A 25577-nucleotide genomic window follows, 5' to 3' on the forward strand; every position below is an offset into this window, starting at 1 on the left:
TCTAATCTGTAAGGAAAACATCTACCTGATATTATCACTTTATCCCTAATTACTTGTTGTTTAGAATTAGGTCCAGTTTTCCCCTCTATGCTTCCTGTACCTTCTAGAAGGTGAAATTGCCATCAGGACAAATCAAGAACTCACAATACCTTAACTCTATAGTCAGAATGGTGCTTGAAGGTTTACAAAGCACTTTCTCTGAGATGGGGTGTATAATGCACCGTACGTGGTGTCAGGAAGGTTCTCAATGGGTAACATTCAGGTCACGTGACACCTTCCTAAAAAAAGGTGAGATGGTAACTGAAGTCTAGTTTAAGAGACTTAGCCATTGTCATACAGCTGCCTGTAATTCTTTCTGGAACAAGGCGGGAGTGGGTTGATGAGAAGATAGAGGGAGGAAAGAAAGGTTTGGTGTTCTTACCCCTTGACATTTGTGGTTCATGGTGGGATGAGGCTTCCAGCTGCATGCTATGAGGCTTACCCATCAAAAATTTATTTCTGGGTATTAAATTAACTGTGTATTTTCCCTTCTTCATGCTTTTCTGCATTTCCCAGATTTTCACTTGTGAGTAGAATAATTACTAGTGTAGTATTTAAAATACATCTTAAAGAAAACATGTCCCAGTATCTTAAGTACTTCTATATGAAAGATTTATCTAAAATGTGGTCTAAGTTCCCTCTGTTACTGTCTCTTCTCAATCCTCCTTAGAAATAGAGGAAATGCAGAGCAAGACCTGCCACTGCTCATAGGATAGGAAATTGCCTGGGTCACAGAGCGGGCTGAAGAGCTGATGGAGTTGGAGTTCATACCTAGGTTTAAAAACAAGGAAATCTGTGTTCTGAACTTTTCATATAAGTACTATATTGTGTGCAAATCTTGAGAAGTTGAACAAAGAACTCTGTAATTTTAATGCCTGAAATTCACAGAGTGCTTTCATCTACTAGAATGTCTCCCAGTCAGACCTTCCCTCCTAAGACCTAGAGATTCCTAGAGACCTAGAGATTCATAGAGACCCAGGAATCTCCAAAACCCTTTTGCTCTTTTGACCTCAGGTATTTCATATCAAAAAGAGATGTACCCACCTATGTGCCACAGTCTTCATTTAAAGCCTATGCTATCATTATATTTTATCTAGACATTGAGTAATGAGAAATAGATCACAGAATTTTAGATCAGTCCAGATCATATAAGGTAATAGGATTCAACACCTTCATTTTACAGGTGAGGAAACTAAGGCCCTTAGAAGGAACGTGGCCCTATGTATGAAACTGATGTTTAGCTAATTTGCAGCAGACTCAGAATTAGAAATCGGTTCTTTCAGTGAATGTCTTAAATCAAGTGTAACATACACATGGAAGCAGACTTAGGTCATGGAATTAGAAATCTTGTGATTCCTGGCCTAATAACCCTGCACCTACTCTAACAATACTAATGATAAGTTACATTTGTGTAGTTCTTTATAATTCATTTTATATTGTTCTCGCATGTGTGATTTCACTTAATTGCATGATGGTCCATTTTTATCCCATGTCATGGATGAGGAAAGTGGGTCCAGGCTCACCTAAGGTCACAGAGCTGGTCCAGGGGGCACAGAGGGGCAATTGCTGGGGGAGGCTGAGTGCTGCCCTAAATACTGTGTTCTGTGTTGAGTCTGAGAACACTGCTCCTTTCACGTGGTTGCCACGGTGGGGCCATCCCCCAAGTTCACAGAGTGGCAGAACCTCAGTCTTGGATTCTAGTCCTGCCTCTGGGTCAGGTCACCTCTAAGGAAAGAAATACATTTCTTGATTCTCATCCCAGTTGAATATCTTCTTGGCATTATTTATGCATGCTCTGCATCTTCTTAGGTGAGCTGTCAGATTATCAGTTTTTTGAATGTGCAAGCATCAGATGTCAATGCATTGTTGAGAGCTGTAACACTGGGAACATTAGCCTAAGTCAACAAGGTTTTCACTCTAATAGAGCAGAATTCATTCATCTTAAAAGGAAATCCAACATCTGGGGAAAGGTGCTTCCAAGTCCCATTTTTTTAAACACACAGTTCAGGTGAGCTGATCACTGTCTGATTAACCCCTTAGATGGTCCATGAAATAGCAGAGAAAGTACCTTTTAGATACATAAAGCTGAAGGGTACATTAGTTTGCTAGGACTGCCAAGCAAAGTACCACAGAGTAGGTGACTCAACAGAAACTTATTTCCTCACATCCCTGGAGGCTGCAAGTCTCAGGTCAAGGTGTCGGCAGGGTTGGTTTCCTCTGAGGATGCTCTCCTTGGCTTGGAGATGCTGTCTTCTCTCTTTGTCCTCACATGGTCTTCCCTCTTTGTGTGTCTGTGCCTGATCTATTCTTATAAGAACCCCAGTATATTAGATTAGGACCCACCTGTATGACTTCATGTTAACTTTATTGCCTTTTTAAAGACCCTGTTTCCAAATAGTCATATTCTGAGGTACTGGGGGATTTAGGACTTCAACATGTAAAATTGCACAGGACAGTTCAGCCCGTAATAGAGGATAAATGCCTTCCATTCATTCTGTTCTGTGATGAAGCAGACCTGGTTGAGATTTTCTGAAGTTTCTTTCCTCCCAGTGTGTAACAGAGCTGTCATGTTGTCTGTTCATGAAATCACCTAATACAACCAGAAGTTATAAAATCCTAATATGCTAGCTCTAGGAGCCTGGACCAGTTTGAATAGGTGGAGGAGGCACTTAGCATCCACGTGGTCTTGTGTCCCCAAGGTCCCTGAGCCTCAGGTCCTCACCTGGATATAGACCAAGGATTACAGCCCTGCTGGACTCAAAGTTATTACGAGGATCAGATGAGAGAGCAGATGCTTAAGCGCTTTGAGCATATAGTGTTTTACGGTGTAAAAGTAGGATCATTTTTAAAAAGACTGTAGACAGAAGCCTTGTCTCCCAATAATAAAACAAATATACTCATAGTTCTTCTAGATAGCTTTCAGTTCAGTTCAGTAACTCAGTCATGTCCAGTTTTTTGTGACCCCAATGACTGCAACACGCCAGGCCTTCCTGTCCATTACCAACTCCCAGAATCCACCCAAACCCATGTCTGTTGAGTCAGTGATGCCATCCAACCATCTCATCCTTTGTCGTCCCCTTCTCCTCCTACCCTCAATCTTTCCCAGCATCTAGGTCTTTTCAAATGAGTCAGCTCTTCGCATCAGGTGGCCAAAGTATTGGAGTTTCAGCTTCAGCATCAGTCCTTCCAATGACCACCCAGGACTGATCTCCTTTAGGATGGACTGGTTGAATCGCCTTGCAGTCCAAGGAACCCTCAAGACTCTTTTCCAACACCACAGTTCAAAAGCATCAATTCTTTGGCTCTCAGCTTTCTTTATAGTCCAACTCTCACATACATACATGACCACAGGAAAAAACCATAGCCTTGACTAGATGGACCTTTGTTGACAAAGTAATGTCCCTTTTTTTAAAGGGACACGCTATCTAGGTTGGTCATAACTTTCCTTCCAAGGAGTAAGTATCTTTTAATTTCATGGCTGCAGTCACCATCTGCAGTGATTTCGGAGCCCAGAAAAATAAAGTCAGCCACTGTTTCCAATGTTTTTCCATCTATTTGCCATGAAGTGATGGGACCAGATGCCATGATCTTAGTTTTATGAATGTTGAGCTTTAAGCCAACTTTTTCACTCTCCACTTTCACTTTCATCAAGAGGCTCTTTAGTTGTTCTTCACTTTCTGCCATAAGGGTGGTGTCATCTGCATATCTGAAGTTATTGATATTTCTCCCGGCAATCTTGATTCCAGCTTGTGCTTCCTCCAGCCCAGCGTTTCTCATGATGTACTCTGCATATAAGTTAAATAAGCAGGGTGACAATATACAGCCTTGAGGTACTTCTTTTCATATTTGGAACCAGTCTGTTGTTCCATGTCCAGTTCTAACTGTTGCTTCCTGACCTGCATATAGGTTTCTCAAGAGGCAGGTCAGGTGCTCTGGTATTCCTATTTCTTTCAGAATTTTCCACAGTTTATTGTGATCCACCCAGTGAAAGGCTTTGGCATAGCAATAAAGCAGAAATGGATGTTTTTCTGGAACTCTCTTGCTTTTTCAGTGATCCAACGGATGTTGGCAATCTGATCTCTGGTTCCTCTGCCTTTCCTAAAACCATCTTGATCATCTGGAAGTTCATGGGTCATGTATTGCTGAAGCGTGGCTTGGAGAGTTTTGAACATTACTAGCGTGTGAGATGAGTGCAATTGTGCAGTAGTTTGAGCATTCTTTGGCATTGCCTTTCTTTGGGATTGGAATGAAAACTGACCTTTTCCAGTCCTGTGGCCACTGCTGAGTTTTCCCAATTTGCGGCATATTGAGTGCAGCACTTTCACAGCATCATCTTTCAGGATTTGAAACAGCTCAACTGGAATTCCATCACCTCCACTAGCTTTGTTCATAGTGATGCTTTCTAAGGCCCACTTGACTACACATTTCAGGATGTCTGGCTCTAGGTGAGTGATCACACCATAGTGATTATCTGGGTCATGAAGATCTTTTATGTACAGTTCTTCTGTGTATTCTTGCCACCTCTTCTTAATATCTTCTGCTTCTGTTAGGTCCATACCATTTCTGTCCTTTATCGAGTCCATCTCTGCATGAAATATTCCCTCGGTATCTCTGATTTTCTTGAAGAGATCTCTAGTCTTTCCTAGCTTTAGATAGCTTTAGAGACTCTAAATCAGGGATCCCCAACCACTGAAGTTCCTTTCAGTATTCAGTTCAGGTATTTCAGACCATGAAGCAAAGCCCTTTTCAGTTAAAAGTTGCTAAAAATAATATTTTTTCTTTATAAAAATTATATTGAGAAGGGTTATGAAGGAAGGAACCAGGTAATTCTAGAAAGAATATCAAGCAGTAGAAAATGAAATTTATTTTTTTTTCTTTTGCTTTTCACCAAAAAAGTACATAAGGATATAATCACAAAATATGGCTAGCTTAATAAAATGGAGGAGGGTGATGGTATGCAATTAACCCCCTCTCCCAACCCCCACCAGAAGTTTTATTTTTAAATGCTTCCATTACAATGGTAGTAGCTTCAGATTTCAGCCAGTGAGGCTCAAGCATTTTTGGAGGGCTTATTTTTCTCCTTAAATGACATTTAAATATATAGCATTTTGTATGCAGAGCTGTTTGAGGGTAGCAGTTTATGTTAGCAACAAGAGAGTAAGAAAGTGCACTTACTATGAAGGTGGGCATCCTAGTGCTTTTCTGTCTCATGTGTGAAGTTCATTCTCTCTTATGATAACTTTGTTTACAGCACCCACAGATGCACTTGTAGTCAGATTTTATAAAAGACATCTGAATCATATGTCTAAGCAACCCAGTTTGTGACACGAGTCAGCCTCTGATAGACGATATATTTTCCATTGTAAAGACTCAAATGAAACTTTTCACATTCTTCTTTGAGGATAAAGAGTTACATTTGAAATCGTATTTTGCCCAAACACATTCAGAGATAAGGCTTCACAAAGCCTGACATTATTTTGTTATGTGCATCTGTTAAGGAACTGAGATACAATACAGCTACTGAAAATTGATGATTGTGGACCTTGACAGCACTTCACTTCTTCTGTGTTCTGATTATACACTGAGAAAACCTGTATCTCTTCCAGTTCAGCTAGAATTTGGTAGAATTCAAGAACTCCAAGGCCTGGCAGAGATCTGTCCTATTATTGGGTATCATCCTTCATTTTAGAGAAGTCACTTGGTTGATTCCTGGCTAAAGGTTTTGATTCCCTTTCATTCTTGGGAAGTATCCACAGATCACATTTCTATAGGCCCTATGATTGCTTTGCTAAACAAATTAAACACCAGGATATTTCATACATATATGCCAGTGTTTCAGTTCTTGTTAGTCAGAGTTTTTAAAATATAAAGATTACAACCTGATATTAACATCTGAATCTGTTGTGCTCCTTTTATGTGTGAAAATGAGAAGCCCTGTTGAGGTGCAAGATTTCTTATCCTGTTTGTTACCCTGTTTTTAATTTATTCCAGGGAGTAAAATGATTTTGCTTACCAATTTATTGAAGTGATAAAGCATATCTGTGAATCAGAATGATCAGAAATCTAGATCTACAGGTTGTTTGGCATTTAACCCAGCCCCACTGAAGGTTTTAGTGGAGCTATTTCCTCCATAGAATAAATACAGCCCTGGTTTTTTAAAACTGTGCCTCCAGTAGTGATATGGTTGCTTCACATGAAGAAGGAAACCTAGAAATGTGTTGCCTTAGGAGAAGGACATTGAAACTTTTAAACATGTTGATTTTGTCTTTTTCTCCCTCAGGTGTACTTCAAAAGGAGATAGCCAGATGTTACTCACAGTAACCTTGTAGTTATGAATATTTCCAGTGGACAGCCCTCAGCCTTAACAATTTTTGAGTCAACACTGATTCTCCCATGAGTTCATGTCTACTCCAAAGGCTTTTTTCCAGTAGCTTTTCGACTGCATAAACTATATTCTATGTTTCTTATACCAGCAACAAATATTTACACATTATAAGATGTTAGTTCTCCAGCTTCACTCAAGATTTCAAGCTCTTGGAAAAGGATTTATTATATTTATTTATATGTTATAATGTTTTCTTTCTTATGCAAATGAAAGACACAGGCCACCTATAAAAACCGTGACCCAGATTTTGTGTCCTGAGAGACTCCAGAGCCAAACTCATTTTCTAAGATTTGAGACAAAGGTGTCACAGATGGTTTTTTACTGTTCCCAGAATTACATATTACTTTCTGATTTTATCAGGGACTATGTTTACTTGAAGACTGTGTGAAGTTGCTGTTTTGTGTCACCATTTCCTTTAACATGACTAGGATCCATTTTTCCACCAAAAGACCTCTGGTTAAAATACTACAGAGAAACCTGATAGGAAAAACATACAATATACTATAGTTTAAGTAACAACAACAAAAAAGAAAGGATATGTGGTTAAATACAGAAGGACAATATTATATGTTCTAAAAGAGAAGGAAAAGAAAATATGCTTTCTCAAAATAGGAGCCCTTCTAGGGGATTTGCTAATGAAGGACAGACATGTGCTAGACTGTCTTCTAGATAGAGGATTTTATTTTTGTACATTAAAAATTGTGGTAAAGTATATATAACATAAAATTTGCCATATAACCATTTTTAATCACACAATCCAGTGGCATTAATCACATTCACAGTGTTATGCAACCATCACTGTCTGGGTCAGTTCAGTTCAGTTCACTCTCTCAGTCGTGTCTGACTCTTTGCGACCCCATGAACCATAGCAAGCCAGGCCTCCTTATGCATCACCAGCTCCCAGAGTCTACCCAAACCCATGTCCATCGAGTCGGTAATGCCATCCAACCATCTCATCCTCTGTCATCCCCTTTTCCTCCTGCCCTCAATCTTTCCCAGCCTCAGGGTCTTTTCAAATGAGTCAGCTCTTCGCATCAGGTGGCCAAAGTATTGGAGTTTTAGCTTCAGCATCAGTCCTTCCAATGAACACCCAGGACTGATCTCCTTTAGGATGGACTGGTTGGATCTCCTTGCAGTTCAAGGGACTCTCAAGAGTTTTCTCCAACACCACAGTTCGAAAGCATCAATTCTTTGGCGCTCAGCTTTCTTTATACTTCATCTCTCACATCCATACATGACCAATGGAAAAACCATAGCCTCAACTAGATGGACTTTTGTTGGCAAAGTAATGTCTCTGCTTTTAATATGCTGTCTAGTAACTTTTGGTAATTATGTGCTTCCTATTCAGTGTGTTATTTCTGCAGAGTCATTTTGATAAGTTTCATTTTTCTAGGAGTAGCTCTGTTTCCTGTGAGTTTTTGAGCTTGATTGGCATAAATTTATTCATAACATCTTATATGTTTAGTCTTTGCAGCATATCTAACTGTGTTCTTTTGGCTTTTTAATTTTCTTTGAGCCTTCTTTTTTATGAATAATCTTGCATAAATTTTTCCTGTTTTCAAAGAATCAACTTTTTGTTTGATTGCTGCTCTTTCTATTTTCCCTAGTTCATTGTATCATTCTTTCTTTCCTTTAACTTTTCCTTTACTTTGAGGTTCTTTTTTATAAATTATTAAATTGGAAATAGGTTAATAAAATCATTATTTTTGTAATATAAGTATATAAAGCCAACTCCCCCCTCCCCCGCCAAGATCCACTTTAGCTGCAACCTGCAAGTTTTGATACTCACCACTAATCAATAGCCATAGTATTATATATTTTCTAATTCCTAATTTAATTCATTAACTATATGTTTTACCCATGAGTTATTCATAAGTAAAATGTTATCTAAATTTCAAATGCTAATTGATTTTTTCTGTTAGATTGAACCATGTGGAACTGCTAACATTCAGCCTTTTATAAGCCATACAGTGGCACATTCATGTGGTTCAACCTAATAGTTTACTTTTGTTATTAATAACATAATGTCATTTTTGTCAGACAACATTAGATTGTGGATTTTAAATCAAAGGTAACCACATTCACACAAAAAGTCCTTGTTACCCCTGTTTTGTATTTTATTTGGGGGGTTTAAAATGTTATAAGTATGTGTGTAATCAGTAATTTTCAAATAAAAGCCCTCCCTGAGTACTGGAATGTTTTCTGACATGTGTTGCTGGCTGGTTCTCTGGGATGCAGACTGGGATGCAGTTTAGCGCTGGGATGAGTATGAGGGGTGCCCTTGGGATCAACACTTGTGACATCAGGAGGGAATTAACAGGATAGGGCAGAGGGAAAGATCAAGATGCATCACTGGCCAGACGACCTTAACTGACCCCATGGAGAGCTGGAGTGAAGGTAGCCCTTCAGGGTTATCCTGACATGTCCAGTGGCCAGGTTTTTATACCTCTACCCAGATGGGACATTGCGCAGAAGCTGCCCCCAGAAGACCTGGTGGCTGAAGACTGCCCACCTACAGCACTTCCAGCAACTGGAGAACGAGTCCTTGAATGGAGGTCTGGGCAGCCCATCTCCATGTTATGCAACAGCATGTATCACAGTTCCAGACATGGGTGATTAGGCTGTGCTGTGGGGGAAACTCTTGGTGACCGACATGTAAGTCAAAACGATGATTTAGTGATTCTTCTCAGTGCCCTTTGCTCAAAAAAATGTATAGAAGAAGGTCCATGTAGAGGAGACAGCCTCATCTCTAGGCTCAGCCCAGTTGTCACCCCTGCTAGGAAATCACCTTAAGATTAATCCTTGTCCTAGGTAACTTGGATTTCTGCAATACCCTGACCATCTCTCATTTGTTAAACTGAACCATCTTTGGTTAGTGTCTTCCTGTCACCATCTTGAGATACTTCATTTTTAAACAAGGGTCCCTATTCTTTCCGTTTTGCACTGAGTGCTATAAATTATGTAACCTGCCCTAACTATGAGTATTCATAAGCATTCTGTTTTCTTATAAAACTAAGTGAGAAAAAGACTTTAAACTGTGCCCTATTCACTTTTAATTCCATCTCCCAGCATGGTATATGTCACATAGCAGGTGCTCCATAAATGTTTGCTGAATGCATGGATGAATGAATGATATCTGAGAACAAACCTTCCTTCACAACTTCATAATTTTGAAGTTTTAAGAGGTAGCCTGGGATAATAGAAAGCCCTGGTTTTGGAGTCAGTCACAGATCTGCATGCCAGTTCTTTCTCTACTCCTCACTAGCAGTGTGAGCACCCGAAGAATGTAATGTCCAGAGTGGGACACTTGAGAGTGAAAGGAAAGCAATAACCAGCCAAGGTGCCAGGAAGATAAACTGGCACCATCCTTGACAAAATGAGCTCTGGTCACCCCATAGCCATGTAGCCAGAGTTACATGCTTGGGTAAGTGTCTCAACCTCTGAATCTCAGCTTCATCTGGAAAATGAATATAGTTTCTGTACTTCAGTTCTTTGGTTGGTACGATGGATGGACCAAGAGCATCCAAAGGCACAAGGTGGAATCATTGACCTTGGTGATTCCTAATTACCAGGAGAGGAGAGCAAGATGGATGTGGATGAAGGTAGGTTTGTAGATTGTAGAAGATGTATTTGAGGAGGTCCTCATTTAATGGCCTAAACCAAACTTCCTCCTTCACATATAAAAATGAAATATGCGCATGAGGAGCACATGCTCTGGAATCAGGCTTTCAGGGACAATTACTGGTTCCTCTGGGCACTGACTGAGATTGGTTATGATTCTGCTACATGCTAATTGTGGGCTCTTAAGATTAGGAAGCCCACTGTGTCTCAGTTTCTTTGATAGTTGAAATGAGGTTAGTACAATTGTCAGAGGGTCATTGCAAAGGTAACTGCGACAGTGATACTCACAGCATGGCCTGTGGGCTAGTGCCAGTCTATGGCCTGTTTGTAACTATGTTAGAAATAAGTACAGGAAAATCAAGAAAACTAGACACGTGCAGCCGTCTGTTATTGCTGTGACATCTACACTCAGGAGGGGTGGATCCTGAACAGCCCAGAGACCAGTGTGACTGTTGCACTTGCAGAGGGAAGGTGCACACAACTGAGCTGAGCACTAGCAGTGCTCAGTGGATCATTGATTAGGTTGCAATGGGCTGAAAATGTAAAATTACATAAACCTGATTCTTAACCCCAGACAGGTGAGAAACACTGCTTTTGAGCTATGCTGGATTTGTGATTAGCGCCCCATCAGTACTACCCTCTACAGCACTACCCTCTTTATTAATTGTTACCATCATATTTATGTTTAAAATTAGACCACACAGGCTGCCAAAAGGCCCTATTATACGTTATTGATATTTTTAATAGCATTAAAAAGTTAGAAATAATTAAATTCCTGTTCAAGTTTGGAGGGCTTTTTCTTTATATATATATATAAACAATACTATGCTTATATTTATACTGATGCTATTCTTGAATCAACAGTATGGTCCTAATGTTGAAGAAGTTCCCTGGAAACACAATAGACCACTTTAAAGCCTTCAGAGTTTTTTAAACACAAGGTTTTATGTGTAAGCTATTAATTTTCCTTTAAAAATAGAAAGAATGTGGATTAACTGAGCTTTTGTTTTTTAAACTTAATGTATTAAGGAAAAAATTTTTCCCCAAAAACTAAAACAGCAATGTGTGCTGAAAAGCTGGGATAAATACATATTTTTTTGAATTTAGAACTAAAAAATAACACTACTAAAAGGAATGACATGCCTGAGTTCAATGAGACCTCCACCTATACTCCAGGCCCAGATGAGTTCCCTTAGGAGTCAAAATTGGGACTGTGATTTTTTAAGAAGAACAAAGATTAAGACTTAGATATACTCAACATGTTTTACACAAAGTTTACTTTGGATGGTTCTGACTAAATTCACTCTTCACTTAGCAAACATGCTCACAATTATCCATTCCAATTGGTGGAAGATTTGGGTATTCCAAAGCAGTGTTTAATTCAAAAGTTAATCATATTTAATTATGGAGGATAATATTATGTAAAAAATATTTTTAAAATTAAATTTTGCAGAATACCTATACAAAAAATGAGTCTCTGAGATGGAGTTTATATTACATTAGAAATATTAAAAGTAAGTAATGATAAACAAAGGACTGAAGGTTTTTAAACCCTTTTACAACTATAAAATATTTATAAATCCATGAGTTTATACTGATTCTGATAAGATATAAAATAGACAGGAAGAAGGGTAAGCTCTTTTTTGCAATACAATATCAACTCACAAATGTAGAGAGGCTGACAGAAAAGTATCATATGGCAGCCGTCATAAATAATTCAGACAAAATTCATCATTGACTGAATATACCATGAATGTTTGGGGTTGGGAGAGGCATAGCATTTTCATAGACTCAAAGTATCTTCGTTGATTAATTCTTTAGTGAAGAGTTGTATTTTTAAAGTGGAAAAATCTGGCAAACACCAGGCTAAGCAGAGTAAATATTACTAATACTGAACCTACTGACACCCTTGGAATTTTTTTCTTGCTTAAGCATAACTGATTTACAATGTGTTAATTTCTGCTATTCAGCAGTGATTCAGTTATACATATACATACATTGTTTTTCATATAAGTTAAATAAACAGGGTGACAATATACAGCCTTTTCTTTCCTCTTTCCCAATTTTGACCCAGGCACTGGTTCCATGTCTGGTTCTAACTCTTGCTTCTTAACCTGCATGTAGGTTTCTCAGGAGACAGATAAGGTGGTCTGGTACTCACATCTTTAAGAACTGTCCACAGTTTGTTGTGATCCACAGTCAGAGGCATTAGTGTGGTCAATAAAGCAGAAGTAGACATTTTTCTGAGCATAGACCATATGGCCTGCAAAGCCTGGAAATGTTTTGACTTCCTGTTTACAGGAAAACTCTGCCCACCCTGCCCTAGGGCTCTGCTATTGAAGCATGGACCAGCAGCCTTGGCTTGGCCTGGAAGGCTGTTAGGAACAGGGAATCTTGTCTGTACCCTAGACCTACTGACTCAGAATCTCCAGATCCCAGGTGAGTCCTGCTCACATTACAGTTTGAGAAGCACTGGTTTAGAGGCCCTGCTCGGGTCATCCTGTGGTTGCACCCTCCCTAGGTTCAGGCAGCCAGAGAGGACCAGGGGGTATGGCCACCTGGAGCCCCGCCACCTCCAGGCCGTCTCTGAGCACCTGGACCCTAGAACCCCTGCTCCCAGCGCCAGTGCAGGCCTCCCTCCTGGGGGCCATGTCCCAGCCAGACAAGTGGTCAAGATACAGTTGTTTGTGGGATGGGAAGAGGGTGGCCTGAACTTGGACTTGAAGGCTGGGAGTGCTCTTGCTTGAGCAGCAGATTCCTCAGGGCACAAAGAGGGTCAGAGCCAGAGGTGGGAAGAGCAGGGGGAGGGCTGGGGGCTGGATCAGCCCCTCCCTCTGCTCTCCTGCCTTCTGGCTTGGAGCTGTGTCCAAAATCCTATTCTGCCAGTTATTAATAATTAGGAAGGTGTACCTGACAATTTTGTTTGACTAATTTATAACTTTTAAATATTTAAGCATGGAGTATGGGCTTCATTTACACTCTTGACCGGGGACCACAGATGTGAGTGACAGGTCTGTTAAATGCTTCTCAAAGTGTGTTCAAAGGGCCCCCTCCATAAAAACCCACTGGGTTGTTAGTTAAAAATTCAAATTCCCAGGCCCCACTTGTGTAACAACCTGGATCAGATCTTTGGGGCTGGATCCCAGGAACCTGCATTCTGACCCCTCCCCTGGTGACTCTGATCCACAGCAGAGCTACAGGAGGACTTGTAATGGAGTGGGGAGGGGTATGGAGAAGAGCTGCCCGGAGGGGTAGGAAGCATCAGGAGAAGAGGGAGATCCCAGGTCAGAGGAATGTGCTGACCAGGAGCTCACACCTTCTTGCTTCTCTCATAATTCTACTCACAACCTGGCCTGACCCCACCCCCGGGAGCTGGATGTAAGGAGAAGCTTCTAGAATGGGACAAGAGTGTCTTTCTGCCAACCATGAGGCTTTCAGGGGCTGCCCTGCATAAGGAAGGACCCAAGTCAAGGGCAGTAGGAGCAAAGGGGCTGCGAGCACCTGGAGGAACCACACGGACCCACCCAGGGAGTCAGGCTGAAGCCTCTGAGCAGGTCTTTGGGCAGGGAGACCTCCTGGTCCCACGGGACATGGGAGGAGCTGGGACAGACTGTGTGGTCACACCTGTCTGGGCTCAGAGGCTGCATCTGTCAGTTACAAGTCTATGACATTGATCGAGGTCCTTAAGCTCTGTAAAATGGGGCTCCTAATATTCTCCAAGCTTATGTTAAAATTAAATGTGGTAGTCTTATGTTCAGGCCTGTGACATTGGCAGGATAGGCAAGTGCCATGGTTTTCATACTGCCAAGAATCTCTGTAGCCACCGATGAGCCCAGAATCGGCATGATAAATAGTACAAGAAAGCCCATTTGGGCACAGACCTGAAGGCCACCCTTTTGGAAGCGCTTCTCATGCCAAGAGAATCATGCTGGAAAAAGTAGGGATTGAAGCCAAACAACCAAATTCTGCCATCAGGAAATGTGTCAGGGTTCAGCTCACCAAGAATGGCAAAAAATCACAGCCTTTGCACCCAGTGATGGTTGCTTGAACTTTATTGAGGAAAGTGATGATATTCTGGTTGCTGGATTTGGTTGTAAAAATCATGCTACTGGTGACATTCCTGGAGTTTGCTTTACGTTGTCAAAGTAGCTAGTGTCTCTCTTTTGGCCTTATACAAAAGCAAGAAGAAAGACCAAGATCATGAATTTGGATGATGAAAGCATGATAGTAATAAATTTTCATATACCCACCAAAATTAAATGTGATAGTTAAATAAAAATACATCCTGCCACACAATACAATAAGGGGTAGCTGCTGTTTACTGTGGAGAAGGCGATGGCACCCCACTCCAGTACTCTTGCCTGGAAAATCCCATGGATGGAGGAGCCTGGTGGGCTACAGTCCATGGGGTCGCGAAGAGTCGGATATGACCGAGTGACTTCACTTTCCCTTTTCACTTTCATGCATTGGAGAAGGAAATGCAACCCACTCCAGTGTTCTTTCCTGGAGAATCCCAGGGACGGCGGAGCCTGGTGGGCTGCCGTCTATGGGGTTGCACAGAGTTGGACATGACTGACGCGACTTAGCAATAGCAGCAGCAGCTGTTTACTGGGACATTTATTACCTTACACCTCTGCACTTCTTGATGCTCAATATTATAGGCACTTGTCACTGACTGTGCTCAGTCATGTCCAACTCTGCAACCCTATGACTACAGCCTGCCAGCCACCTCTGTTCACGGGATTCTTCAGGCAAGAATACTACAGTGGGTTTCCATTTCCTCCTCCAGGGCGTCCTCCCCATCCAGACATGGAACTTGCATCTCCTGTGTCTCCTGCATTGGCAGATTCTTTACCACTGAGACTGTTTACCTGAGAAGCTCCTGTCACTGGCTATCAGCCAGTGGTCTTATCAAGACCAATTTCCTCAAACCCCCCAGGGGGCGCTAGTGGTAAGGAATCTGCCTGCAACTGTAGGAGAACCAACAGAGGCAAGTTTCATTCCTGGGTCAGGAAGATCACCAGGAGGAGGATATGGCAACCTACTCCAGTATTCCTGACAGAAATCCCATCCTCTGTCCATGGGGTCCCAAAGAATCGTCATGACTAAGCACGCACACACACATCCCTCAGACCCCAGGCACAGGAAGGTTCCAGTCACAGACACGTGCCAGACCTGTGCTTGGCCAGTGGCCTGGAACTCCGAGTTTCTCTGCCTAGGAGTGACTCCTAAAGTTACTGCCAAGCTGCTCATCCTGTACATTTCCCAGGATTTCCCTCCCAGCAAGCCACATCTTGGAACTCAGATGTGTGAAGCTCAGGTTTGTGAACTAAGACTGTGGTGGTTTAGTTGCTGAGTCTTGTCCAACACTTGTGAACCCATCGATTGTAGCCTTCCAGGCTCCTTTGTCCATATGGGGTTCTCCAGGAAATAATATTGGAGTAAGTTGCCATTTCCTTCTCCAGGGGATCTTCCCAACTCAGGGATGGAACCCTGGTCTCCTGCTTTGCAGGCAGATACTTTACTGGCTGATCTATGAGGAAAGCTCCAGAAGTGAAAGTAAAGCCACTCGGTCGTGTCCCGACTCTGCAATGCTATGGACTCTAGCCCACAAGGCTTCTCCGTCCATGGGATTTTCCAGGCAAGAATATTGGAGTGGGTTGCCATTTCCTTCTCCAGGGGTTCTGCCCAACTGAGGGATCAAACCCAGGTCTCCCGCATTGTGGGTAGACTCTACCATCTGAGCCATCAGGGAATCTTTTAAAAGCAGTAACTATAGGAGTGTAACCCTTGGAGAGGCACTCATACACACTGTAGACTGTTCTGTAGCCAGCTTTTAATAACATGAGTGAATTGATACTGTTAGCGTCTGCCCATAAATCCTGCGTGGGTGTGTGTGCTTAGTCATGTTCGACTCTTTGTGACCCTATGGATTATAGCCTGGTTTGCTCCTCTGTCCATGGAATACTGCAGTATTGGGTTGCCATTTCCTTCTCCAGGGGATCGTCCCAAATCAGGGATTGAACTTTGCAGCTTCTGTATTGGCAGGGAGATTCTTTACCACTGAGCCACAGGGATACCCAACTAGGCTGGGCTGGTATGAAACCTCCAGGGACAATCATGCTATACTGAAAATCACCACCAGGGGGCAGAAGAATCATGTATCCAGGTGACCAGCGTGGAAAGGCCATGGAATGAGGGGCCAGGAAGATCTCACAGCCGGCAAGAGGTGCCACAGGCCCCCACCTCACCCACCTCATCTACACCCTAGGCAAAGAAATGCACCTTTCTGCTCCTACAGAATCACCTAATTTGTTTACTTTGTTCCTCGTCCAGATAGAGTCCTTATAACTTAAACATGGAAAAGGCCAGTGGTTTGTAAAATCACCAAGGGAGCTCTGTAAACCCAATGCTGAAGCCTCATCTCAGTAAAATCAGAATCTCGACAGAGGGGAGGCAGGAATCAGCACTTTAAAAAACCCACAAGAGAGCAGCCAAACAAAAACCTCTGTTGGAAATATAAGATCTCATTTCTTCCCAAGTGGCAGCTGCTTTCATTGCTAGAAAATGTTAGTTGCTCAGTTTTGTCTGACTCTTTGCAACTCTATGGACTATAGCCCACCAGAATTCCATGGAATTCTCCATGTAAGAATACTGGAGTGGGTTGCCTATTCCCTTCTCTAGGGGACCTTCCCAACTCAGGGGTCAAACCCTGGTCTCCTCCATTGCAAGCAGATTCTTCACTGTCTAAGCCACCAGGAAAGTGGAAGACAGTTTGATTTCTTCCTGTTTTGTTACTGACTCTCCCCAGTCAGGAGAAGGCAATGGCACCCCACTCCAGTACTCTTGCCTGGCAAATCCCATGGATGGAGGAGCCTGGTGGGCTGCAGTCCATGGGGTCACTACAAGTCAGATGTGACTGAGTGACTTCACTTTCACTTTTTACTTTCCTGCATTGGAGAAGGAAAGAACACCCACTCCAGCGTTCTTGCCTGGAGAATCCCAGGGACGGGGGAGCCTGGTGGGCTGCCATCTATGGGGTCGCACAGAGTCGGACACTAATGAAGCGACTTAGCAGCAGCAGCAGCAGCATATTGTTGTGGGGGGGGGGGGACAGTGGGTACCTCTCCAAAGGCTGACTCCTCCTCCCTTGACAATGAATGGACAAGAACTTTTATAGACAGAGGGAGAGGGTTATGTGTAGAAACAGCAGAGTCAGCAGTGACAGTCATCTTGAAATTGGTCATTGGTGGTCTGACCAGTGTCATATTGATTGTTTTAAGTACAGTTACTCTTCAGTTCCAGGGTTGGTTTGTTTCCATTTCTCGAGGTCAGTTCTCAGAACTGTGGCAGTTTATGTCATGGCTACAGTCTGGTCATCATGTAGTTCTTTACCTGGAAGAATTTTCAGTACCTATAAGACAGCTCACAGGATATGGCTCAGAATATTATCTATAGCCCTTGAGAAGGAATTAAGAGGTCCTTGACTGTGCTTAACGACTGCGTTATTATTATTTGGTCTCCTTTAACTGTTTTCTTTTGCTTCTGCATGTTCTCATTTCTGGGGTTAAATTTATTCTTTGGCTAAAGATTTTCAACAGACAAAAGGCAGGCAGAGGACATGGGGGGCAAGGACCGTAGGGTCCTGCTCCATTTCAAAAGTGTGCAGTGGTTCAATTCTTGAAAACCCCTGTTCCTTCCCTGGAATAGCAAGAATATTTGTCCCACTTATTATCATATGAAATTACTCAGCCCATGACAACTAACAACCTGGGTCCTCTCACCTCCTGAGAGGGTCCATATTTTGACTATGGAGTGTGTATCTCCCTGAATAAATCCACTTTCACTCTACTTCAGCTCCCTCTCAACTCTCTCCCGCAGGAAGCTAAAGACCCACACTTGGAAGCTGGTCCCTGGTACTCCCACGTTTCCCAAGGTGAGATATTTCCTTCTCCTGCACCACTTGTAATGTGGAGGATTAAGAATAGGGACTATAGATCTAACCTGATTATAAAGCAGATGATTTAGTTTTAGAAAGAGTTCTTATTTATCTTCCTAGTGTTATTTCTTAAACTTTAGCAAAGTATGGTTTCCACTTTTCTGGGAAAATGTTTTTAAAAATGTATTCTGTTTTTAAAATCAACTCTGCTGTGGGATTTTTTTTTAATTTAAATTTATTTATTTTAATTGGATGCTAATTACTTTACAATATTGTATTGTTTTTGCCATACATCAACATGAATCCACCACCGATGTACACGTGTTCCCAATCCTGAATCCCCCTCCCACTTCCCTCCCCATACCATCCCTCTGGGTCTTCCCAGTGCACCAGCCCCAAGCATCCTGTACTCTGCATCGAACCTGGACTGATGATTCGTTTCTTATATTATACATGTTTCAATGCCATTCTCCCAAATCATCCCACCCTCTACCTCTCCCACAGAGTTCAAAAGACTGTTCTATACATCTATGTCTCTTTTGCTGTCTTGCATACAGGGTTATCGTTATCATCTTTCTAAATTCCATATATATGTGTTAGTATACTGTATTGGTGTTTTTCTTTCTGGCTTACTTCACTCTGAATAATAGGCTCCAGTTTCATCCACCTCATTAGAACTGATTCAAATGTATTATTTTTAATGGCTGAGTAATACTCCATTGTGTATATGTACCACAGCTTTCTTATCCATACATGTGCTGATGGACATCTAGGTTGCTTCCATGTTCTGGCTGTTATAAACTGTGCCGCGATGAACACTGGGGTACATGTGTCTCTTTCAATTCTGGTTTCCTCAGTGTGTATGCCCAGCAGTGGGATTGCTGGGTCATAAGGCAGTTCTATTTCCAGTTTTTTAAGGAATCTCCACACTGTTCTCCACAGTGGCTTTACTAGTTTGCATTCCCACCAACAGTGTAAGAGGGTTCCCTTTGCTCCACACCCTCTCCAGCATTTATTGCTTGTAGACTTTTGGATCGCAGCCATTCTGACTGGCATGAAATGGTGCCTCACTGTGGTTTTGATTTGCATTTCTTTGATAATGAGTGATGTTGAGCATCTTTTCATGTGTTTGTTAGCCATCTGTATGTCTTCTTTGGAGAAATGTCTGTTTAGTTCTTTGGCCCATTTTTTGATTTTTAAGGAAGGATGTAAGTGAGTTCTCATCTGCTCCCCAGCTGGACGGCACACACTGCATCTCCCTCTGTGACATTCTCTCATCCTGGCTCACAGACTCTGTAAGCCTGCTGCCTCCCCCTTTCTGAATTTTCCAGGCCCCAAGTGGGAAATCAGGTTTTTCAATTATACTTGTAACACAAGATGATGGTATGGGAGTCTCCTCTGCAAAGCGGCCAACTCACCTGGCTTCTGGCAGGAGGTAAGGCACCAGCTGTACTTGGGGGAGGGTTTCTATCATATCCCATATCCCCCCTACTTTGTTCTTGCCTGGGATGTTGAGGATGGTGACTATTGGGGACAGGGATCGCCAAATCTCTGCCTCTTGTCCCCAGACCTTTTCTCTCCTCTGACTTGGGTTTCACTCTCTCTTCTCTGGAGGAAAATTTGGTTGGTTAAGTTTTCTTGCAAACTGTGTTCTTTATGCCAGCATCAGTGGCCTTTAAGCTACAACCTCAAGAATTCCATTTTCATTCTTTTAGCACAAACATTCATATCATAGCAAGGACAATTAATTTAATATTCTGATAAAATATCTTGCTATAATAACCTCCACTTATTGAACATCCCTTCTGCGTCAGAAATTACAAGCACTTTCACATAAACAATAACTCCAAGAAGTAGATATTACTTTTTGTTGTTTAATTTTGGCTTTGTTGGGGCTTTGTTGTGGCACTCAGGACCTATGTTGTGTCATGGGAGATCTTTCATCGTGGTGTGTGGGCTTTCTTATATGGAGCAGCCAGGCTCAAAAACTAGTAGCTTATTAGTTGCTCTGCTGGCATGTGGGCTCTGAGCTCCCTGACCAGGGATTGAAACTGACTCCTCTGCATTGCAAGGCAGATTCTTAATCACTGGACTACCAGGGAAGTCCCAGATATTACTTTTTTAATACCCATTTTACAGATGAGAAACTGAGTTCAGAGAGCATGTGTCACTCAACTAGTGGTGGAAGAGTTGCCCCTATTAGGAGATGGTCTTCCTTATTTAGCTGATACAGCTTCTGGGAACCTAAGAGTTTCCAGTTTTGGGAGGGATCAGGTAGAAAGAAAAGACAAATGTTTTCATTCTACTTCAGTTCAGTTCAGTCGCTCAGTCGTGTTCGACTCTTTTCGACCCCATAAACTGCAGCACACCAGGCCTCCCTGTCAATCACCAACTCCTGGAGTTCACTCAAACTCACGTCTATCGAGTTGATGATGCCATCCATCCATCTCATCCTCTGTCATCCCCTTCTCTTCCTGCCCCCAATCCCTCCCAGCATCAGAGTCTTTTCCAATGCGTCAACTCTTCACATGAGATGGCCAAAGTCTTGGAGTTTCAGCTAATTCTACTTACAATGGTGTAATTTTCCAAATTGTTGTAAGTCATAATTAGCTTGAAGGAAAGGATTTTCTTATGTTGGGAAAACACTAACTTAAACCAGTAATATTTTAGACAAAAACAATAAAATTTATAAGCATATTCTCCAGTTCACTCAGAAACTAGTCCTTTTTGTTAATGGTTTTATGAAGGCATCAGGTTTTCCATTAGGACACTATAATTTCTTACAAAGTTTAGCTCTTGATTTGAAATTTATCAGAAATCTGTACTTGTCAAAAGTCCTTTCTATGAATCTTCTTAAAAATGAAGCACTTTTACAAACACATCTGAGTACTGCAACAACTATCTGTATGATGAAAGACTTCTTGCATACACGTGCATGCCACACAGGTTAATAAACTGTTTTTCTCTTATTCATCTGTCTTACATCAATTGAATTTCCCAGGTCCCAGCCAGAGAGCCTAGAAGGGTAAAACAAAAAAGAATTTTCTCCTCCCTTATGTGGTAAAATATACACAACACAAGTGAACTGTTTTAACCATTTTTAAATGTACTATTGTGGGCATTGATTAGATTCACATTGCTGTGCAATCATCACCACAGTCCATCTCCAGAGCTTTTTCGTCTTCCAACTGAAACTCTTGTGTCCATTAAACACTCCCCATGCTGCCCCATCTCCCAGCAAACACCATTCTACTTTGCGTTTCTATGAATTTGACTAGTCTAGCCACCTCAGCAATGGCACCCCACTCCAGTATTCTTGCTTGGAAAATCCCATGGAAGGAGGAGCCTGGTGGGCTGCCGTCTATGGGGTCACACAGAGTCGGACACGACTGACGCGACTTAGCAGCAGCAGCAGAAGCAGCAGCCATCTCATATAACTGGAATCACAGTATTTGTCTTTTGGTGCCTTAGTACTTCTGGACACCATGTGTGTACTAACCAATACTAACCAATTCTCCAACTCTCCAGACATGACTGTGTCCTGCAATTTAAATCAATTCTGATACTATTAGCCTGGAGTTAGTGTTAGACCTCACAGGTTAAGGACTCAGTCCCACAAGACTGCCCCTTGTCAACTTCAGAGTCAGTAATGAGTCCAGGTGGTTACCTGTTCTTCTTATGGACTGATCATAAATCAGGGTTTCCATAACCCCCTCCTTGGGTTTGGTAATTTTCTAGAGTGACTTGCAACTCAGGAAAACAGTTTACTCAACTAGATCACCAGTTTATTATAAGAGGATGCTACTCAGGAACAGCCAGATGGAAGGGATGCAGAGCAAGGTAGGGGGAGGGGAGGAGCTTCCAGGCCTCTCCAGGACAGTCACCCTCCTAGCACCTGCACATGTTCATCAGCTGGGAAGCTCTGTGATCCCCATCCTACTGGCTTTTTATTGAGGCTTCATAGAAGCATAGCATGAACTTAGCCAAGAGTGTTAAAGCATTGGCCATTGGTAGTTGAACTGTTTCCAGTCCCTCTCCACCCTGAATGTGGAGGGTGGGGCTGAAAGCACCAACCCTTTAATCAGGTGTTTGGTTTTTCTGACAAACAGATGCATTCACTAAAACTCAGGTGTAGTTGAAAGGGGCTTGTTACAATTATCAAAAGATACTTTTTCACTCTTAGAGCACCTAAGGGTTTTAGGAGTTCTGTGCCAGCAACAGCATAAAGACTATATAAGTATTTTAATAAGTCACAACATCACAGTCTTCAAGGTTCATTCATGGCTGCAGTCACATGTCAGAATTTCCTTCCTTTTTAAGGCTGAATGATACTCCATTGTATGTTTATAATACACTTTGTTTATTCATTCCAGAAATAACACTTTTGAATGCATTTATTTTCTTTACATATATTCATATGGGCTTCATGTATGGGAAAAAAGTTTGAAGTTATTTATTTCCCTCTTGTACTGATATCTGCTTATTACCTCATTTAAAATTTATTTGAGGGATAAACAAAGTAAACGTTGACTTCTTGTTCATGTACTTTTCTCTGTGCATCAGTTCACTGCTCCATAACTGTCCTTCATGCCAGAAGAAGGGTGTGCTGTGGTTTTTCCTTTTCCCTCCTCTTACAAAATAGGATTCCTCAGGGCCAGCCTCTCAGTAGAACAGACACTAGGGAGCCTAGGGCTGTCATCTCAGTAGCCTGGCAGCTTTGTGCCCATCATCTGTGCTCACCTCCACTGACCAGTACAGGCCACTAGCTCAGGGTATCTCGCAGTGGGGTGGGGTCTATCCCAGGAAGGCCCCCCAGGGTCCTGCTCCATTCCAGTTGGAGACCTTCCCACAGTGCCCTTGTTTGGTCCTGATAAGGGCAGCGTGCCCAGAGGGCGGGCTGCTATCTCCTTCTGCCAGCTTTCTCCGGGTCTTCACCACAGCTGAGGGATATTTCTGCTGCAGCCTGCCCTTCCCTCTTCTGGGTGAGGGCCCGGGCTCAGAGCGCGCCCTTTGGTAGAGTTTGCAGCCCAATTGGTGAACGAGGGTGCCTGGGTCCCGTGCCCCGTGCTGTGCGGTTCCCCCACCGCCTCCATCAGCGGCACCGGCGGCCTCGCCTCACAACTGCGTGTGGCCCCGGCTTCCCCCACCCCACGCCCCCGGCCTGCGTCGGTCCAGGCCGGCAAGATGCAGCCGGTGTCACCGGAGGAGAAGCCCAACCCGCTGCAGGACGCGAACTTCTGCTCCCGGCTGTTCTCCTGGTGAGCCCCAACCTGGGCTGTGACACCCCGACGCCTCAGGGCCATGCCTGATGCTGCGCCTTGCTGGGCTGAGGGTCGAAGTTCAGGGCGAGGGAGCGCTTTCCAGTGGCTTCTTGTAGCGAGTGGGGTCTCTCCACGCCAGGCACAGGGGTTCCTGTCTGTGCCCTCTGGGGTAAGGTGGTCGGAAGGGGTAGCAGGACCCAGGAGAGAGACCTGGTGGCGGGGTTCAGGGTCTCCCTGCCTTGCAGCTCGTCTTGTCATCACCCTCCTATGGCCCGGGAGCAAGAGGGTGGCAGAAGCAAGAGGCAGGGAGGCTGAGAACCCGGGCTACCCAGCTCGGGGGTCACCACCAGTGGGAGAAGGACTGGACCCCCACACTCCATCCTTAGCTAGCCTCCACAGTATTGCTGAAATTAGCAGTTCTGAACTAGTTTGCACCGTTTCCTCCCTGTGCAAGCAGCTTTTGAACTGCTTCCTTTATCTAGTGCTCTGAGCCTGTTGCCATTTTCCAATAATGTCCCCAGCTTTCCCATATTCCTTAGGTGACAGCTGAGTTCCAGCTGCACCAGACCCCCTTGTCACTGTGTCTATGACCATGTGTCCCTCCCTCCCTCTCTCTGTGTGCATCTCTCACTATATATCCTGGTACCTAGTTGTGACAAATTCCATGCATGTAAAAGACACACTTTTAAAAAATGAACAGGAACATGATTTTTGAACCCATTTTGCTTTTACCTGGGATACATTGAGATGACTGGAAAATGTATTTGACCAGCCCCTTTCCTAACTGTGAATGTTTCTGCTTCCACCTTTGAGAGTCACCCTAGGGATGGGGTCCCTGAAGCCTGTTGGGTATTACCTGCAACTCTAAGCTTTGCAGAAGCAGTGCAGGTGGTAACAGCAGTGCAGGACCGCCTTTGGTCCTGCCTGGGCGGGTGGTCCTGCCCAGGAGTCATTTGTTCCTGAAACCACAGAAGGATCCCTGAGCTGGGAGGAAACACATGGATGAAAAGCGGCTCAGAGAGATGAAGCTCTTAACTAAAGTTTTCCATCTGGTAGTTGGGACCACTAACTAGGTGGGCTGGAACCTTTGGGTTTAATCACACTTGGGTGATTATTATATCTTTCATTTCTGGACCCCAAACCATTCATCTTTTCACAAATTCTGATATTTCCTTTTTTTTTTTTTAATATGGGAGCACCTTGGAGAACCCCAGGAAATAGAAGTTTCTCTGTTTGTTCTGGTGGTGGTGTATTCAGTGCATGTGGCTACATCTCTTGACCATTTGGTGACCCTTAAGGAAAGAGGGTCAAGACGGAAAAATATGGGTGTAAGCTTCCCTGTTGGCCCAGTGGTAAGAATCCACCTGCCACAGCAGGAGACCAGGAGATGTGGGTTTGATCCCTGGGTGGAGAAGATCCCCTGGAGGAGGAAATAGCAACCCACACCACTATTCTTTCCTGGGAAATCCCATGGACAGAGGAGCCTGGCAGGTTATGGTCCATGGGGTTGCAAAAGAGTCGGATATGACTTAGTGACTAAACAACAAGCACCATAAACATTAACAAAGTAGGGACACCTCTCCTTAACTTCAGACAGGGCAAGGCATATTCTGTTGTGGATTTTCAAAATGTATGTGCGTAGAAATGGGAATGTGAGGACTTATTGATTTGGGTAGGTACCCATTTCCACTTTTTCTGCTGGAGTGGAAGGCACTATTACCTCTTATTTAGTGTGTGAAGTCTCTAAAGCAGAGCAGTTAAGCAATTTTTAAAAAACTTTATTTTATATTGGAATATAGCTGATTTGCAATGTTGTGATAGTTTTAGGTGGACAGAAAAGGGATTCAGTCATATATAAACATGTATCCATTCTGCCCCACATTCTGAGAGGTTGAGTAGGTTACCTACCATCACACAGCTAGTAGTGAGAGTTTGATCCCAAATCAGGTAGTCTGGCCTCTGAGCCTGTGTTGTGGATGTAACTGCTGTTCTGAGCTGCTTCTAGTTGTATTCTTGTTCTTAAATGCAGGGAGAAGGTGATTCCAAACACACCTTTGGTCTTGTAGATGGAGTTTTTCAAGGGAAGTTCTTAACAATTTTGCTGATGGTGATGATGCATGTGAAACGTCTCTATAATCAAGCTTTAGGGTGGCTGTTCTCAGAGTATGGCTCTCAGACCTGGTGCATCCTCCTCACCTGAGAGCTTGTTAGAAATGCACATCCCCCCAGTGCTCTTTCTAGACCAATTCTGTAAAGTTAGAAACTCTGGGGAGAGGGTTAAACAAGCTTCAGGTGATTCTGATGGAAGGTGGAGGCTGGCTTCTGCTTTAAG

At 43.0% G+C, this 25577-nt stretch overlaps 2 protein-coding genes and 1 pseudogene across 3 annotated transcripts in view; all 3 read left to right on the forward strand.

The window, feature by feature from the left end:
* LOC520016 (ATP-binding cassette sub-family C member 4) overlaps positions 1-8630 on the forward strand; it is a gene marked incomplete at its 5' end in the record, with an annotated part of 147345 nt that extends 138715 nt beyond the window's left edge. For both annotated transcript variants that reach the window (XM_010810929.4, XM_059884439.1), the window contains 1 exon segment: positions 6320-8630.
* A 4840-nt stretch (positions 8631-13470) lies between these two features.
* LOC107133009 (small ribosomal subunit protein uS12-like) lies at positions 13471-14328 on the forward strand (annotated as a pseudogene).
* An 8840-nt stretch (positions 14329-23168) lies between these two features.
* LOC100337244 (ATP-binding cassette sub-family C member 4) overlaps positions 23169-25577 on the forward strand; it is a 35132-nt gene continuing 32723 nt past the window's right edge. Inside the window, exon 1 of the mRNA XM_059884447.1 lies at positions 23169-23242. Coding sequence (XP_059740430.1) covers positions 23169-23242 — 74 coding nt within the window. The remainder of the gene's footprint in view (positions 23243-25577) is intronic.

Source organism: Bos taurus, unplaced genomic scaffold, assembly GCF_002263795.3.
Source record: "Bos taurus isolate L1 Dominette 01449 registration number 42190680 breed Hereford unplaced genomic scaffold, ARS-UCD2.0 Leftover_ScbfJmS_1899, whole genome shotgun sequence".
In the NCBI taxonomy this organism is placed as follows: domain Eukaryota; kingdom Metazoa; phylum Chordata; class Mammalia; order Artiodactyla; family Bovidae; genus Bos; species Bos taurus.